This window comes from Carassius gibelio, chromosome B10, assembly GCF_023724105.1.
Source record: "Carassius gibelio isolate Cgi1373 ecotype wild population from Czech Republic chromosome B10, carGib1.2-hapl.c, whole genome shotgun sequence".
Taxonomy (NCBI): domain Eukaryota; kingdom Metazoa; phylum Chordata; class Actinopteri; order Cypriniformes; family Cyprinidae; genus Carassius; species Carassius gibelio.
Genome location: NC_068405.1, coordinates 24,138,536 through 24,157,570, shown reverse-complemented (window position 1 = coordinate 24,157,570; position 19,035 = coordinate 24,138,536). Strand labels below are relative to the sequence as shown.

The window sequence follows — 19,035 nt, the reverse complement described above, 5'->3', positions numbered from 1 at the left end:
AGAAAAATCTATAATTTTGACTCTAATATAATGTATTGTTGTCGTCGATTGTTACAAATATACCTGGTAACAGAAATATAATGTTGATTTCATATGATTATCATATAGAGGAATAAAGGGGGGTTAGACATTGGTGTGTTCTAAATTCACTGCTGTTTGTTATTGTGGATATGGTACATATGTTTAATCTTGTTTTTTTTATTTTGTAAATTCATGTTCATGTAAATTCATGCAAGTTGAGTTTTGTATATTAAATTAATTCACATGAACATTATTAATGCATTATTCCTGTTTTTGTCATCTTGACTTATAAACATATGAACTGAATGTCACATTTGACAGTTTTTGACTTTAAAAGGTGATGTATGTTGATATCCTGCAGTATGCCATGATTTTATGCTCATTTTAATCTAATGTACATAAAGATATTTGTTTTGTGGTCGCGTGCCTTATGTTGCTGTCTGGGATTAATGAAGGCACAAATTACTGGAAATTGCATTCATATTGTCAAAGGCTTCCATATACAATAAGTGAAATACCAAACAAAAACTAAAGGTAAAAACTATATTAGACGTAAACGTGATGTATTGCACAATAAACACAGTAGAATAACCATAGACAGTAAAAGACGGCACGCGGAGGCGCGTACAAAAGAATGTCAACAATTACGACGTTCTTCTTCCGAGAGCTGCCCTACACAGTGCCTGATCAAAATCAAACGCGTTCAAATGTTTATTTTCTACTGACTAACCTTACTTTATTTCACGTTAAACGTATGAGCAAATACCAACCCGTTTAATCCCTTCGGAGTTGTTTAGTTGGTGTTTTCTTGTGTTGTTTCTGTGTTTTCCGCGGGCAGCTGTGAGCGCCGCCCCAGTGTTTTGGCGTCGGATAAACATGACGGACTGAAGAACTGAAGGATTGAACAGAACTGAAGGTAAGTGAAGAATTAAATGCACACCTGAGTTTAGTAATGCGATGTCTGTTCTCGTGATCAGCTTTGATTTCACACACAAATGGTTCGTGGATGATTGCAGCGGCTCGGGTATTTGTTCGTGTTTGTGTGATGGATTAAACTCCAGACAAGCTAACGGCTAAAGCTAACCTTCCTTACAACACACTGATAATAAAAGCTCATGACAGAAAAGCATCACTTCACACGCGTTAATGGCATTTAAACACCCGTATTTCTAAATACGTTTTTCTAAAAACATTTGTTTTTCTGCTGTCTGGTAAAAACCTTGGATCTAACGGAGCTCTAATCGCGATTATATTGATTTCACTCCATCATTATCTGAATGATCTAAATCAACGCTGATTTCAGATGTGGGGACTGTTTCGTACATCGACTTCACTGAATAAACCAGGTCTATTTCATTTAGTTTGGCATTGTCATATGATTTAGATCAAAATAAGTCTGACTAACTGAAATAAGCCTGGATTATTTGGTGAACTTGTTTTCTGAAACGGAATACACAAATGTCAATCAAATCACCTGCAACGAGCTCATGTTTTATGCTGGAGTGGGCGGGGCCAGCGGCTGGGCGAGCTTTAATTTGCTAATGTTGGCGTGTACTCGCGTGACGTCAAATATTGTGCATCTTTTTACATAGTATGTGTCATAAATGGTCCTTTCTCTTCGTTAATTTCACATTTGTGTTCATGTTCTGTAGCATTAAAAATCCTTCGTGTTTATCTTAAATGTCAGTGATGATGATGATGATTATGTTATTCTTGAAGATCGTTGGCTCTTAGACCCAGAGAGAGTTTGCAGCATCAGACTGTCAGAGGTGAGTGTGTTAGAGAATAGATTGTTGAAAAAAATCTGTTGAAAAGATCCTCACTCTCAGATCATCTGAGATCGGGATGAGTTTGTTTCTTCTTCAGGTTTGTAGAAATGTAGCATTGCATCAGTGTCTCATCAATGGATGCTCTGCAGTGAATGGGTGCCGTCAGAATGAGAGTCTGATAAAAACATCCCAATAATCCACAGCACTCCAGTCCATCAGTGAACATCTGGAGAAGACAAAACCTGAAACACATCCAGCATTAAGATGATTTTAACTCAAACACATAGAGTCTATAATCCAGAATAACACTTCCTCCAGTGAAAAAGTGTTCTGGTCTGAATCAGGAGAGAAATCTGCACAGATCAAGCAGCGTTTAAACAGATCTAAACTAATCTGTGAGAGACAACAGCAGATGCACTTCTTCACTGGAGGAAGTGTTATTCTGGATTATAGACTCTATGTGTTTGAGTTAAAATCATCTTAATGCTGGATGTGTTTCAGGTTTTGTCTTCTCCAGATGTTCACTGATGGACTGGAGTGCTGTGGATTATTGGGATGTTTTTATCAGACTCTCATTCTGACGGCACCCATTCACTGCAGAGCATCCATTGATGATGAGACAGTGATGCAGTGCTACATTTCTACAAACCTGATGAAGAAACACTCATCCTGATCTCTGATGACCTGAGGGTGAACTATTCCTGTAATGTGCTGTATTATACACAGGGTGATCTGCAGTGTGTGTGTGTGTGTGTGTGTGTGTAGTTGATGATTCAGCAGGAGAAGCCGTTAGCGGGCAGTATGCCGGTGGTTTGGCCCACGCTGCTCGACCTCAGCAGAGATGAGTGCAAGCGAATCCTGCGCAAACTGGGTGAGACTCACAGAAGTGTGTAAGCAGCTGTGTGTGTGTGTGTGTGTGTGTGTGTGCTGATGTGTGTTCGTGTGTTCAGAGCTGGAAGCGTACGCCGGTGTGATCAGTGCTCTGCGTGCTCAAGGAGATCTCACCAAAGACAAGAAGGATCTGCTGGGAGAACTCACTCGAGTGCTGAGGTGCCACACATCTCACCGTTCACAACACACCAGCAACGTTTAGAGAGGAAGCCTGCTAAAAACTAAACCAGGAAAACAAAGTCACATTTTAATTCTCGCGATCCTGACCTGGTCTTTTCTGGATCGTGTGATGGAAACTTGCATCTGAGTTGTAAAGTCAGAAGTGATGGATTCTCACAAAAGTCAGAACTGTGTGATAGAAATTCATCAAAGAATTTAAGTTTTAAATATCGATGATGATAAATCCGCATATTAGAATAATTTCTGGAGTAATGATGCTGAAAATTCAGCTGTGCATGACAGGAAGAAATCACATCTTACAATATATTCAAATAGAAATCAGTTATTTTAAATAGTTAAAATATTCCACATTACTGCTCTTGGATCAAATAAATGCAGACTGGGTGACTTCAGAAAAAAACACTTTTAACTGGTAGTGTGAGCTGGTATTGAGGATGATGTGTGTGTGTGTGTGTGTGTGTGTGTGTGTGGCAGCATCTCGACGGAGCGTCATCGAGCCGAGGTGCGCAGGGCTGTGAACGACGAGCGTCTGACCACCATCGCGTATCAGTGAGTCTCTCCGTCACTCAGATGTGTGTTACTCATGCAGTGTCCTGCCGCTGGAATAACTGTGCTGTGTTTGCAGCATGTCGGGGCCCAACAGCTCGTCCGAGTGGGCCATCGAGGGCCGGCGGCTGGTTCCTCTCATGCCCAGACTGGTTCCTCAGACGGCCTTCACTGTGATGGCCAATGCGATGGCCAATGCGACCGCGCACCAGAACGCCTCGCTGCTGCTGCCCGCAGACACCGCCAACAAAGAAGGTACAGAAGTTACTTGTTTGATTTTAATATAAAGAGTTCTTTTAGAAATGTATAAGCCCGTTCACACTAAAAGGGAAGTGAATGCGGATCAGGCTGAAGGAAATGTAAATTCAGGTCTGTACAGTAGAGGGCGCCGCTCAAACTAATCACATGAAGAATATAACGCAGGAGAAGAAAGATCAGCAATAACACATCAAACACCAATTTTGATTTAGATATCAAAAAAAAGTAATGTGATTGCGTCACAGAATCCATTCCTGAGAGAATCACTATGCGTTCAGAAGATTTCAGAATCAGTTAACAAATCATTTCTGCATTGATTTATCACCACAGCCCGAGTGATTACTCATGGGCTTTTATTTTGTGGTCATTTATGTTTAAGTTTTGGTCATTTTGTTATGTCCTTCGTCAGTTTTTTTGTCTCTGTTTAGATTTAATTTCCATTTTAGTTCTTGCAATTTTAGTATTGCAACTGCAGCTTATTTATAATTATATATTAATAAATATATTTAGAATTTTTTATTTTTTACATCTGTTTATATTACATTTTTACAATTTATATTAGGCATTCTTAACTACGGTACTGTAGATGTATTTTGAATATTAGTTTTAAAAAGTTTATTTTTTATTAACAGCAAAAACATTGTATTATTATTATTGACATGTATATGTTGTCTATGGATTCTAGGTTTTGTGGTTAATCTAAGTCAATTATAACAAAAACAACATTATTGTGGTTGTTTATTTTATTATTTTCTAAGTTGTTTGTATATGTTGTGTCTGAGTAATCTGTTTTGTGGTTGATATAAGTCTAAAAGAGTAGTAATAATTTTTTTTCCGTGAATAATAACAACATTATATTTATTATAATTATTCATTTTTATCACATTTCATGTGTCTAGGGCTGTCAAAACAAAAAATATTTTTTTGATAAGAGTTGTTTAACCAATGTAATATAATTGATTCATAAACATTATTTTAAACATTTATGCACTTTTTTTCAAATATAGACATATGCTTTGAATAAACGTGCATTATTCATATTTAGCTCGAGGCGCCCTCTTGTGGCCTCAGGTGAGAAGCCGGAAGCTTTTTTCCCCACTAACAGAAATGATGCCTTTTAAAATGGAATAGAACTCTAATATTGATCATATTTTGAATGGAGTTTCAGCTATTTTGACAGCACTACAAGTGTCAGTGTAATCTATGTTTTGTTGTTAATATAATACACACCCTCAGAGACAGGAAGTGTGTTCCTCACTGTGTGTGTGTGTGTGTTGCAGTGGTGGTGTGTTACTCGTACACCAGCACCACCTCTACTCCACCCAGTGCATCGGCTCCCAGCAGCTACAGCGCAGCAGCGGCCGTCAAATCCCCTCGACCCGCCAGCCCTGCCTCCAACGTGGTGCTGCTGCCCAGCGGGAGTACAGTCTACGTCAAGAGTACGTCACACACACAGATACACTGTCTCTCTCTCTATCTCTCTTTCTTTCTCTCTTTCTCTCTCTCACACACACACACACTCACAGATACACTTTCTCTCTCTCACACACACACACACACACACACACACTCTCTCTCTCTCACACACACATATCCATTCATTTAAATTAATTAGTAAACATTTGAATATGTATGGATGTATTAAAATGTAAGATATTTAATACACCAATTTTTATATAAAGATTATGAAAAGTGGTTTAAATGAATGATTCAATGATACATTTACAATTAGTCTTTTAGGAGACGCTTTTATCCAAAGCTACTTACAATGAGGACAATTTGTTAATAAATTAACCATTTTTAATGATTCACTTCTTTCATTACTGAATGAATCACCGTTTTTGAACGAATCTCTTAAACGATTCAGTGACAAACACATTTTTATCAGTCACTTATCGCCACCTAGTGGAGAAACAATGCAGTCCACACAAACCTTACTTTCAAAAGATGACAACACATTATTTCCCTGTTTAATACTGTATTAAAGCTGTGTGACGTCTCATTGTGTCTCAGGCGTGAGCTGCTCCGATGAGGACGAGAAACCTCGTAAGAGGCGGAGAACCAACTCGTCTAGCTCCTCCCCCGTACTGCTGAAGGAGGTGCCTAAAGTGGCCACGCCCATTTCCAAAACCATCACGGTCCCGGTGAGCGGCAGCCCCAAGATGAGCAACCTGATGCAGAGCATCGCCAACTCTCTGCCGCCGCACATGTCTCCGGTGAAGATCACCTTCACCAAACCCTGCACCCAGACCACCAACAGCACCACGCAGAAGGTCAGGCTCCTGTCATCAACGTGCTTGTTCCTCCAGTGATGTCACAGCTGCTGCGTGTAGTGATACATACTAGGGATCGCGATATCTTTATCGTTTGCTATATAATTAAAAAATCTACGATAAGAATAAGTCTTACTATAATAACGATAAAACCTAGTTCTGATTATTAGATTATTATATTCTTTGGTGGACAAGCATGCACTATGGATCGAACGATTACCCACGAGTCAATTGAAGATTCAAATATGTGACGATTCAAACCGGTTGAGATGCTAAACAAACGGTGATGCAGTTAGTGGTGAGAGTTTAAATGAATGTGTGTCAGTTGTGGTTGCCGAGCAACACACACAAGTAAACAAAGGTGTTTGTTACATTGTAGAGTAATTCAGAACTGCTTTGACACGGCTCAGCCAATCAGAATCAAGGACCGGAACTGTCTGTTTTATAATGATTCTACTGAAGACTGGAGGAATGATGCTGAAAATACAGCTGTGCATCACAGAAATACATTACACTTTAACACAGATTCAGATAGAGAAGACAGATATTTTAAATGGCAATAATATTTTATCAAGCAAATGCAGCAGTGGTGAGCAGAAGAGACTTGATGACATCATTAAAGGGGCCAGACATGTTTGAATGTTCTCTTTAGAGTAAATGAGCAGTGTAAAGAATCAGTGAGTCGTATGTGAGAGTGATTCACTGAGTCGACTCTGTGCTGCAGGTGATAATCGTGACCACGTCTCCCAGCTCTAACTTCGTGCCCAACATCTTGTCCAAGTCACACAACTACGCGGCCGTGTCGAAGCTGGTCTCCAGCGCCGCGCTCTCCGTCTCCAGCCACAAACAGACCATGGTGCTCTCAGCCGGCTCCAGCGCGGCCCCGGGGCCCAGTCCTGTCGCCGTGACGACCACTGTGTCCTCCACACCCTCAGTGGTGATGTCCACCGTCACACAGGGTGAGTGTGCGTGTGTGTGTGTGTGTGTGTGTGTGTGTGTGAGAGAGAGAGAGAGAGAGTGTGTGTGTGTGTGTGTGTGTGTGAGAGAGAGAGAGAGAGAGAGAGAGAGAGAGAGAGTGTGTGTGTGTGTGTGTGTGTGAGAGAGAGAGAGAGATCGATTGTGTGTGTGTGTGTGTGTGTCTGTGTGTGTGAGAGAGAGAGAGAGAGTTTCAGTGTTTTTCAGTATGTAATTGTATGTGTGTCTGTGTCTGAGTCCGTGTGTGGGTGTGTCTGTGTGTGTGTGGGTGTGTGTGTGAGAGAGAGAGAGAGAGTTTCAGTGTGTGTTTCGGTAAGTTAATGTATGTGTGTGTGTGTGTGTGTGTGTGAGAGAGAGACGCTGCAGGGTTCTGTGTTTCAGTATGTTAATGTATGTGTGTGTGTGTGTCCAGGCGGCTCCTCCGCGGCAGTGAAGCTGTCCTCCACTCGTCTGCCGTCTCCTAAGTCTCTGGTCAGCTCTCCGTCTCAGATCCTGCAGATCTCTAAAGCGCAGCAGCAGACGGCGTCTCCTAAAGCTCTGCAGACGTCTCTCTCGTCTCATCAGAGCTCCAGCGCCGGAGCCAAACCCACCATTCAGATCAAACAGGAGTCTGGTGAGCATGAGACCACACTACAGGCCTTTTCACACTCAACCTGTATACTGGACAAATGTGTGTGTGTGTGTGTGTGTGTGTGTGCAGGAGTGAAGATCATCACGCAGCAGATGCAGCCCAGTAAGATCTTACCCAAACCCTCCAGTGCCTCGCTGCCCAGCAGTAGCTCCGCCCCCATCATGGTGGTCAGCAGCAACGGTGCCATCATGACCACCAAACTAGTGTCCACCCCCACAGGTACACACACACACACCTCTCATTCGTGTGTGTTACAGCACAGGGATACATGCGTTTGTGTTGTCTTCATGTGGTTTTGTTAGAAGAGATTTGAAGAGTTTGGACAGTGGAGTTAGTACTGATCGTTCAGAGATGGTGTTCTGCTGCTGAGCGTCTCTGAGAGACATCTGATGTTCGTGTTAATACTGAACTGAACCGCTGCTGTGTGTCAGGCTCTCAGGCGGCGTACACGCGTCCCTCCGTCAGTCCTGCGCTCGCTGCTCGAGTGGCCACGTCTCCCGCCGGAGCCACGTACGTCAAGACCACCAGCGGCAGCATCATCACCGTCGTGCCCAAGTCTCTGGCCACGCTGGGGGGCAAGATCCTCACCAGCAGCATGGTGTCGGGTAAGAGTGGACACACAGCTGCATGCGTCCAGCATAGTCATCCATCCAGTCATCACTAGCACTGGTGTATATGCTGACAACACACTGCATGAGTCCAAATTATACATTTCTCTTTTATGCCAGAAATCATTAGGATATTAAGTAAAGATCATGTTCCATGAAGATATTTAGTAATTCTCCTATCAGTAAATATATAAAAACTTAATGTTTGATTAGTAATATTCATTGCTAAGAACTTCATCTGAACAACTTTAAAGATGATTTTCTCAATATTTAGATTTTTTTTGTCTCCCTCAGATTCCAGATTTTCTAATAGTTGTATCTCAGACAAATATTGTCCTCCTCACAAACCACACATCAATGGAGAGATCATTTATTCAGCTTCAGATGATATTTTCAGGTTCCCTTCTGACTGGTTTAGTGCTCCGGGTCAGAACCTGTCGGCTAACACTAGCTCCTCCTTCACAGGAACCAGCACCAAGATCACCACCATCCCCATGACCTCCAAACCCAACGTGATCGTGGTGCAGAAGACCACCGGCAAGGGCACGACCATCCAGGGTCTGCCGGGGAAGAACGTGGTGACCACGCTGCTGAACGCCGGGGTGAGCTCACGGCCGCTGCGATGATGACAAAAAATAATATCTCAGTATTTTCTCAGATTTTAGCGATAATGACAATCAGACAATATTTTGCGGAGTGTGTTGTTGTGCTGGTACCTGAAGGACCCTCGTGGACAGCTGACTCCTAAAGGTTTTGATATTCTTCATATTCTGTTTGCTCAGTGACAGAAATTAATCTTTTCCAACAAGTTTCAACTGATTTATACTTTTTATGGGCATTTTGACCTTTAATTCAGCTCAGTGCGGGACATGGACACATCTAACCTACAGTTACAAATACAGATATAATAATAAGATATATTAATCATAAAACGTTGATAAGATACATGAAATGTGAAATAAAAGCCGCCAGTAGGTGGCAGCAAGTCAGTGTTAATAAGTGATTCGTTGTGATTGAACTGAATCATTTAAACAGTTGATTCATTCAGGAACGAATCACCTTCATGTTGCTCAGAGACACAGAACTGTGCTGTGACTGTGTTTAGAATTATTATTGTTGTTGAAATAGAGCCAAAATAAGAAATAAAATGTAATCTTAGGCCAGACTAAGACTCCTCTTAAAATATAGCTCTTTATATCGAAATATGCCTTTGTTTGGTCTCAAGATGCACACAATTAATGATGTTTTTCTTAGTAAGTTCATAATGTCCTAATTAAACTATGGCCTTATCCTAGTTTAGTCTAAGCCCTGGTGAAAACAGGGGTGCGTTTCATAAACTATTTAGACTGAGAAAACCTAAACAGTTATTTTTAAAGGAAAAGTCTAATTTCTTCCCCTCTAAGACTAGTCATAAATGTTTTAATTCAGTTATGAAAAGGTAGGAAAAGTAAGAATGAGCATCTTTTTATGCAACTGGCCCTTGGCCATAGTGTCTAAAACATAAGTGTGTTTGTTCATGATGTGTGTGTGTGTGTGTGTGTGTGTCAGGGAGAGAAGACCCTGCAGGCCGTGCCCGGAGCCAAGCCTGCTATCATCACCGCGTCGCGGCCCATCACCAAAATGATCGTGACGCAGCCCAAGAGCCTCGGCGCCGGCGTCCAGCCGTCCACCAAGATCATACCCACCAAGATCGTGTACGGCCAGCAGGGCAAAACACAGGTCAGACGCGGCTCACTACAGCCAGAACAACACATCGAAACAGATCGTTACTAGAGATGCAGCGACACCGTATATATCTATACCGGTCAGACGCTGCACTGTGATTGGTCAGTGATGATGGTGCTGTGTGCAGGTGTTGATCAAGCCCAAGCCCATGGCGTTCCAGACAGCGGTGGTCAGTGAACAGACGCGTCAGCTGGTCACCGAGACCCTGCAGCAGGTCACACGCAGCGCAGAATCTGTCCAGGAGGGGGCGCACAAAGACGACTCGCCCTCGTATACAGAGACGTCCGACAGCACTCACGGTCAGAGCACTCCTGCATCTCATAGATCTGTTTCCCTGGGATCACTGCGCTCACGAGGCTGTGTCTCTGTGTCCAGACGCTCATCCGGTGGTGCACCTCATCACCTCCAGGGGGCAGGACTGGACGGAGCAGGAGGTGTCTGTGGAGGCCAGCCCCAGCATCATCTACCAGGACATGAGCGGAGAGTCTCAGTCGGCCACGTCCACCATCAAAGCCCTGCTGGAGCTGCAGCAGACCAGCGGTGTGTGTCCGAACCGTGTGTGTGTGAGCCGCTGTGTCTCGCTCCTGCTCAATGTGTGTGTGTGTGTGTTACAGTGAAGGAGAAGAGCGACGCCAAACCTCGCCAGAACACGATCGACCTGAGTCAGATGGCAGTGCCGATCCCGGTGCCGGAGCGGAGACAGTCCCCGGAGCCGTCGGGTCAGAGCGCCGGAGACACGGACCCCGGGGCCCAACACACCCCCACCGGTAACATCCCCAGCACCTCACTCATCCAGCTCTTACAGCACAGCACTGACTCTCACATACAAGTCTGACAATACACACTGCACCAACTCCAGAAACATCTACGGCTTCCTGTGTTTCTGATTTGATTTCAATGTCAATGGGTACCGTCACTAGTTTGGTTGCCAGCTTTCTTCAAAATACCTGTGTTCTGTAGAAGAAAACTAAACCTTAGGATTGGAACAAGTGAAGGAGGAGTAAATGATGACAGAATGATGATTTCTGGGTGTACTGTCCCTTTAACTGTTGCTCTGCTGTTTCAGGTAAAGTGTGTAAGAGTGTGATTGGAGGAGATGTCCCGAGTCCGTCAGCGTCTGCTGCGTCTGGACACACCACACAACAGGTCAGAACTACAGTCATGTGACACTGATTTACACTGCGGCGGTGTGTGTGTGTGTGTGCTGTAAGGGGCAGGGTTAGTGTAGTTCTAATACGTGTGTGTGTGTGTGTGTGTGTGTGTGTGTGCGCAGGTGAAGCCGCTGCAGGAGCAGATGGAGGAGGGCGAGTCGGAGGGAGACACTCTGGATCCTCAGACGGGTTTGTTCTATCGCTCGTCTCAGCCCAAACCTGCAGCCGAGCCGTCAGACACGCCCACTTCCTCTAAGAGGGCGGAGCCTCTCACAGCCCGGGTCTCTGTGCAGAGAGTGTGTGTGTCTGCGTCTGCGTCTGCGCTGGTGTCCTCCACCCCTCCACACACACCGCAGCTGCCCAGACTGCAGCAGGCGCCCTCCTCACACAACCGACCCAAGACACACACGCAGCTGTCGCAGCCGCCGCCGCTGCAGGCGCATCACCCCGTGGGCTCCAGCAAGACTCAGGTGAGAACTGCGCAGACGCTGCGAGAGTCGTGTGTGTGTGTGAGCGGATCAGTGACGGCTCTGTGTGTGTGTGTGTGTCTCAGCTGCAGCAGCCCATCATCACGCAGGGAGCGTCCGTCACCAAGATCACGTTCGGCGCTCATCAGTGCCCCCCGGTGTCCAGCAGCGGCGAGGCGTCCGTCAAGCTCCAGCCGGAGTCCAGCTCCAGTCGACCCGCGCCAGAGAAGCCCTCCGACATCCTGAAGATCTCCATGATGGAGGCGGAGATCGAGCCCATGGTGGTGGACTCGTCCAGTGACTGCGGCCCGCTGACCAAGACCCCGAGCAGCTCGCCGCTCATCAGCAGCTCCAAACAGACGCTCGCTCACGGATCCTTCAGCCGCGTCAAGAGCAGCGACCTGGACATCATACAGGTGCTCCTCCAGCTGCACACATCCTCCGTGTGTTCTAGTATTCACATCTAATCATTCCTGATTCATCATCAACACTTGAAACAAGACATGATATCATAATATCTACATTCAAGCATGTTTCGATAATACTAGAGGAGGATCATTTTGATCAGTTTCAGCTGTAAAGAGCTCCAGAGTCATTATTGAGATCAGTTCAGTTCAGGTTGTCACCTGATGGTGTCAGTGACGTCCAATCAGTGAGAAAACTGAATATTGTCTTCTATCGATATATATAAAGTTGAGTCAATTAATTAATTCTGTATTTTTTCCAAATTCAATTTTTTTTTAAATTTTCCAAAATAATTTTTTCTGAATTCAGTTTTTTTTGTGTTCTATTTTTTTCATGGATTACTTATTAATGGTTAAATAATACACATTTTTGTAAACAAAACCATGTCTAATTAATTAAAATCATGAAAACTTATGGAATATAACAACAGTTTATTAAAAGACACATATTTTTGCCAAATATTTAATATAAGTATCATAAATATAAATATATTCAAATATTTTGTTTAGTTTAGCAAATATTAAATATTTATGGTCATCTGAAATACGTTTTTTTTTTTTTTTTTTTTTTACAAATTCCACTTTATTTTAACTTTTCATTTTGTATTATTTCCATTAAATTTTTTCTGGACTCTATTATAATAGATTAATCCAATTTTAATAATCAGAATGCATGTCTAATTTATACAAAATATTTAACAAAAACATTTTTTTTTCAGCTATAAGAAATTTTCTCAAATTCTGTTAAAATTTTTCTCATTTTACATTTTAATGAGATTTTTACTATTTATTTAATTATATATCAAAATTTTGTTAGTCTTTCCTCAAAACAAGCAAAAATATCTGCCAGTGGGGTAAGAAAAATTGTTTAGTCTTTGAATTAAGATAATTTTTCTTGTCCCATGAGCAGATATTTTTGCTTGTTTTAAGGAAAAAGTAACAACATTTTGATTAATTTTTTACAGAAAGCAACACTTAATATCTTAAATCATTTTACTTTTACAGATTCAAGAATGTTTCGATATTTACCGTATTTTCAGGACTATAAGTCACACTTTTTTCATAGTTTGGCTGGTCCTGCGACTTATAGTCAGATGCGACTTATTTATCAGAATTAATTTGACATGAACCGAGAGAAATCATTACCGTCTCCAGCCGCTAGAGGGCGCTCTATGCTGCTCAGTTCTCCTGTAGTCTACACTGAAGACATAGAGCGCCCTCTCGCGGCTGGAGACGGTAATGTGAACTCTTGGTTCTAAATAAATGGAGACTTATAGTCCGAAAACTACGGTATACTAGAAAACAAGGCAAATATACTTTACTTTTAACATCAAAAGTAAAAACATCAAATATTAGACCAACTGAGCACAGAAGGTCAGACAAATGTATACGTGCATCTTGAAAAATGGATGTTTAAGAGAGTTTTTGTGCTCGCTCATGGTTTAGAGGACAGTAATATCAAAGATGTCTTTAGCCCTGTTGCACCCCACACAGTAAACATCATGTTGTGGCTGTGTTGGTGTTGCTGAGGTCATGTGACGTGTGTTTGAGGTCATGTGATGTGTGTTTGAGGTCATGTGACGTGTGTTTTGGTCAGGTGATCCCGCAGTACTCCATCATGCCGGACTCCAGCCAATCAAACGTGGTGGTGGAGCCCAGCGGCTTCCTGGAGATCAGCGACTACACCAGCCAGCGTCTGGACGAGGAGGCCGCCATGGAACAGGAAGTGGACAGCAGCAACGACGAGGGGGCGGCGGCCAGCCCCAGGGCCGACCAATCACAGTGAAGCGTGTGGATTTGATGTGTTCAGAGGAGAAACCCCTTCTGTTAGTGCTTCATCACGTCTGTATAGAGAATCATGCAGTGAGTTTGTGCAGTAGAGACAAACCTTACTCTGTGGACGGAACCTTAGTAATGTTTGTGTTGATTATACTTAAAGGGACAGTTCACCAAAAAATAGTCATTCTCTCTTCATTTACTCCCTTCAAGTTGATCAAACCTGCGCGAGTTTCTTTCTTCTGTTGAACACACACTTAAAAATGGTGATAAACAAACAGCTGTTGGTAGCCATTGAGTTCAATACTTGGGAAAAATACTATGCAAGTCAATGGGTACCAGCAAATATTTGGTTACAAATATTTTTAAAATATATCTGAATTGTTGAATAAATCAGAAGATATTTCTTATGGCAATAACATTCATTTTTGTAAAAATAAAAATAAATCTGATTATATATACTTTGAAGGATGAGTGTACCCAAACAGTTGACGGTAGCCATTGACTCTTATTGTAAGAAAAAAACCTCAATGGGGACCAAAAAATCTGAGTTGTGTTTAAAAATGTATACAAGATATTTGACAGGGCCCTGAAATATCATTTCTGTTAAAAGTCTGAAGAGATATTCTGGAGGGTGTTAGTCTGGAAATAATAGGGAAAAATACTATGGAAGTCAATGGCTACCAGCAAATATTTGTTTTCCAGCATTCTTTAAATATATCTGAATTGTTGAGACAACAGAAGCTGTTTTATATAAAAATACAAAAAAATCACATAAATGTATACTTTGTAGAATATATGTATGTAACCAAACAGTTGACGGCACCCACTGACTTTAATAGTAAGGAAAAAAATACTATTGGATGACAAAATATCTTCTGGCGTGTTTAACTAATGATACAAGATATTTCACAGGGCCCTAGAATATAATTTCTGTTAAAAATCTGATCTAGATATTTTGAATATTAGTTGACGGTAGCCATTGTAGGAAAACATACAGTGGAAGTCAATGGCTACCAGCAGCTGCTTGTTTACACACATTCTTCACAATATTAACCTCGTGGTGATTGATGACAGAGTGATGCACTGTCCCTTTAATTTACACTTTAAATTAGAGCTGATGATGATGATGATGATGATGAGCGCTGCTTCATCAGGACGTTTTGTGACTCCGCCTCCGCTTGTATTCTGCTCTCTGATTGGTGTAAATAGTGTTTGTGCTCTCGCCCGTGTGTCTCGTTTGTGCTGGATGCGTTTTAATTCATAAACTTTACTTCAAAGCTCTGTTGTGTGTTGTGATTGTGTGTGTGTGTGTGTGTTTGCACAGGTGAGCAGAGGGTGGGGCTGAGGTGTGTGTGTGTGTGTGTGTGTGGAAAGTACCAGTGTCATTATAAGGGCCGAGTTTCCCTGCAACTCCTCACTGTAATGGAAACAAACGTGCGGTGGGTGTGTGTGTGGGACGGGGGGTTTTGTGTGTGTGTGTGTGTGTGTGTTTCTGGGTGGATTCCGCTCGTCTGAAGTGGGCAGAGATGCCAGGGACGCGGGGACTTTCCTTCTGTCCTCATGGATGGATCTGGAGCTCCTCCGGGACCGAGCCTCCTCTCGTTCGTGTGGTGTCACTGGATTCAGATCAGATTCAGATCCAGTCCGTATCACCTCAATTCTACTCTATTTCCTAAAATTCCAGTCTATTTTACTAAAAGTTATTTTAAAAATTAATATTATTTAAACTGCGCCCTTCAAAATTTAATTTTTTTTTTACAAATTCTGTTTTCAGTTTACATTTTCTGCATATTTTAATGATTCATTTCAAGATAATAATCAAAAACATGTCTAATTAATTTAAATCATGAAGCCTTTATGATTTAACAGCAATTAAAAGGTTAACAACATTTTGAATTATTATTATTTTTATTTTTTTTACCAAATCAAATTGTGTTTCGGATTCAGCTTTTCTGAATCAGTTTGAATGCTTTAATAATGAATGTCTCATTAGATGTTTCCAGGGCCATCTCTTTTTCTCCCGTCGTTTCATTTTCTCAGAAAAGCACCGTTTGTGTAACAGCTCATTTAACTCATTTGTTTTCCCAGAACTAATTTGTGTGTTACGTAATGTGTTTGTTCAGTCGGGCGAAGCTTTGATAATCTCATCATAAATTATTAGCATTATGGAATATTACTATTAGGTGTGTATGCATTATAAACTGAAGTGATGAAACTATCAGAGTATTCTGTAGAATAATAATGATATTCAGTTGCTCTTACTGTGATTCAGCACGGTTATTATAGTAAACTAAATAAAGCAACAATACAGACATTAAAAAAAGGCTAACTAAATTATTTTTGTAACACTAATAGTATGTAACATCACATGAGCTCAGAGTAAGTTTCCCAGCTGATGTCATCTCTGTGTGTTTTGTGTTTAAAGTGCTATAAATAAAGCTTTACTGTGTTTGATGTAAATAGCCGTCGGGATCCACCAGACGCTTTCAGTTTCAGTTTCAGATGGACTGCAGCAGATGCTGGAAAACCCCTGCGACTGAAGATGACCTTCATCTGCTGATAATAATAGAGCTGAAGGGACGGCTTTGAAGAAGTTGTAAAGGTGAGAATCTTCCAGTGGACGGATGAAGTGAAGCCGCTCGCCTCGGGACGTCCCAGATCACACCGAACATCACACATCTGTGATCTGACCCCAGCACAACACCAGCTTCCTCTAACACACACTCACACATCAGCTCAAGAAATCATGTCTGGTTTGTGAGGAGAAGACAATATCTGTCTGAGACACAACTATCTGAAAATCTGGAATCTGAGGGAGCAAAAACATCGAAATATTGAGAAAATCATCTTTAAAGTTGTTCAGATGAAGCTCTTAGCAATGCATATTACTAATCAAACATTAAGTTTTGATATATTTACAGCAGTGGTGGACGAAGTACACAAGTCAAGTACTTGAGTAAAAGTACAGATACGAATAATAAAATATTACTCCAGTAAAAGTAAAAGTACTCCTTTTTCAATTTTACTCAAGTGAAAGTACAAAAGTACTCAATTTTGTATGTACTTAAGTAAAAAAGTACTGAAAGATAGATGTTTGCAATTTTATATAGGCAAATTTAATTTTATATTAGCACTTTTTTTTTTTCTTTTTTATAATCCTACTGCTCAAAATACCTGGGATTTTTTCCAAAATAACCACTATATGGAGTCAAGATATATTTTTGTTGTTGATATGGACTACGCTTACGAGAGTAATGTTCACTGTGAAGCTTACACTGTGATGTACCTGAGAGAAAACAGAGATGACCATCTGATCTTCACCAGTAACAACAAAGTATTTTAAAGTTTGTTGTTTTACAGAACATCACAGTTATATATGACATGATAATAAGGCCTGAAGTTAGGAAGAACATCTTAAGGAAAATATAATTCTATTTTCTTAATGATTTTTTTCCTTCTCAAACCTTGTCTGGGGTGTAAAAACACCACTGGCCAAACGGGGTGCATCTCTTCCCCTCTTTGATAATTACTGTAGTTACCATGTTCTGAACATCACATCCTTTCTTTTCTCCCCAGATGTAATCTATCTATCTATCTATCTATCTATCTATCTATCTATCTATATATATATATATATATATATATATATATATATATATATATATAGGTGGTTGAATAAAAATATTTGGACATTATTTATAAAAATTACCTCAAGTTAGCACCAGCAAGCCTGCTAGACATTTAGCATCAGCTACAATATTTACTTATTTTCAGTACCGTTCTGCATAAACATTCATGTCCGTCTAACGTTACTCGTCTAAAAAAAAGCCTCAAGTTCAAATATTCATTTATCACCAATTAACTGTTTGACAAACACTTCCTGCTTCGAGAGGTGAATTTAAAAAAAATCTCAAACAGGCTCCGAAGTGCCGATCTGAATCAACCGAGTCGCGAACAGGCTCCGAATTGCCGATCTGAAAACTTCGACCAAAGAATGTAAAAAATAATTATATTTCTCTAATAACTCTAACTCTATGAAATACTCAGATCACGTATCTAAAAATCAATCGCTATAGTAAAAGAGAGAGAGGAGTGAAGTTTCCTACCGCTCTGCTGTGTTTGGTCCTCAAGCGCGTCTGACGCTCCGCGGGGCGTCTCCGCCCCTCACACGCGCATTTACAGCGCTAAATTAATCATCTTTGCTAATTATTATACATTTACTTCATTGTCAGCTTCAGGTACTTCATTTATTATTGTTCAATGAACTGTTTGAAACAAAAAAAAGGTTGTATTTCAGTAATAATTCTAAATTATCAAAATAAAATATATAAAATAAAAAATAAAAAATATGATTTTCAGTTACAATAAGTAATCCTAAATTCCGACATTAATAACTTACTTTTCTCACAATATCTCACGGTTCTTACTTCTGTAGACTCACACTAAACGGTTCATTTGAATCAGTGAGTGGTCGACTCCAGAACAGCTGCAATCGGATCATTCTAATTCGTAAACGAATCGTTTGGTGCGATTCGTGATCCGATTAAAGTTTATTTTGAAAAGACTCAGTTCGTTCATGTTGAATCAGACACCGCTTCTGCGTGTCGGAGCACGTGATATATTATAGGGAGTAACGATATGTTTTATGAAATGTAGTGAAGTTAAAAGTACGATCTTATGCTTTGGAATGTAGTGAAGTAAAAGTAAAAGTTACTCAAAATAAAACTACTTCAGTAAAGTACAGATACTTGAAAAATGTACTTAAGTACAGTAACGAAGTAAAGCTACTCCGTTACGGTCCACCACTGATTTACAGTAGGAGATTTACTAAATATCTTCATGAATCATGATCTTTACTTAATATCCTCGTGATTTTTGGCATAAAAGAGAAATGCATAATTTTGACTCATACAAAATTACAACCTTTAAATATTATAATGCAATTTAACTCTATTTTAACTTTGGTTACAATTATTTATAAAAAATGTAATGCATTACAATGCATTAATACCTTTATAATGCCATTTATAATAACTACATTGTTATTACTTATACAAAAAATTATAACTGAAATAAAATATACACTTTATTTAAGCTAATTGCTTAATTGTTTTCATTTTTATACTAAAATAAACTGAAATAAATTACTAAAATTATATAGATGTTAAAAAAGCTACAAAATGACTAAAACTTAATCTAAAATGGAAAAATAAAAACTGATTCAAAGTATTAATAACTATACTGATACTTAAACATCACAGGTTACAAAAACTAGTAACACTGAATTAAACATGAAG

At 40.6% G+C, this 19,035-nt stretch overlaps 1 protein-coding gene across 2 annotated transcripts; it reads left to right on the top strand.

Annotated features, from left to right (window-relative positions):
* The first annotated feature begins 680 nt into the window (after positions 1-680).
* On the top strand, positions 681-15,019 carry emsy (EMSY transcriptional repressor, BRCA2 interacting). 2 transcript variants are annotated; one of them, XM_052566581.1, is made up of 21 exons: positions 681-937; positions 1,756-1,790; positions 2,556-2,661; positions 2,741-2,840; positions 3,336-3,410; positions 3,487-3,662; positions 4,946-5,104; positions 5,679-5,938; positions 6,663-6,897; positions 7,326-7,526; positions 7,614-7,763; positions 7,976-8,149; positions 8,618-8,754; positions 9,701-9,871; positions 10,005-10,176; positions 10,253-10,417; positions 10,492-10,644; positions 10,944-11,023; positions 11,151-11,498; positions 11,582-11,911; positions 13,557-15,019. In XM_052566581.1, the coding sequence occupies exons 3-21, from the start codon at positions 2,559-2,561 to the stop codon at positions 13,743-13,745; spliced, it is 3,378 nt and encodes a 1,125-aa protein (XP_052422541.1). In that variant the 5' UTR covers positions 681-937; positions 1,756-1,790; positions 2,556-2,558; the 3' UTR covers positions 13,746-15,019. The 2 variants fall into 2 exon arrangements, with proteins under 2 accessions (XP_052422541.1, XP_052422542.1); XM_052566582.1 differs by having other exon boundaries at positions 844-937; positions 1,741-1,790.
* The last annotated feature ends 4,016 nt before the right edge of the window (positions 15,020-19,035 follow it).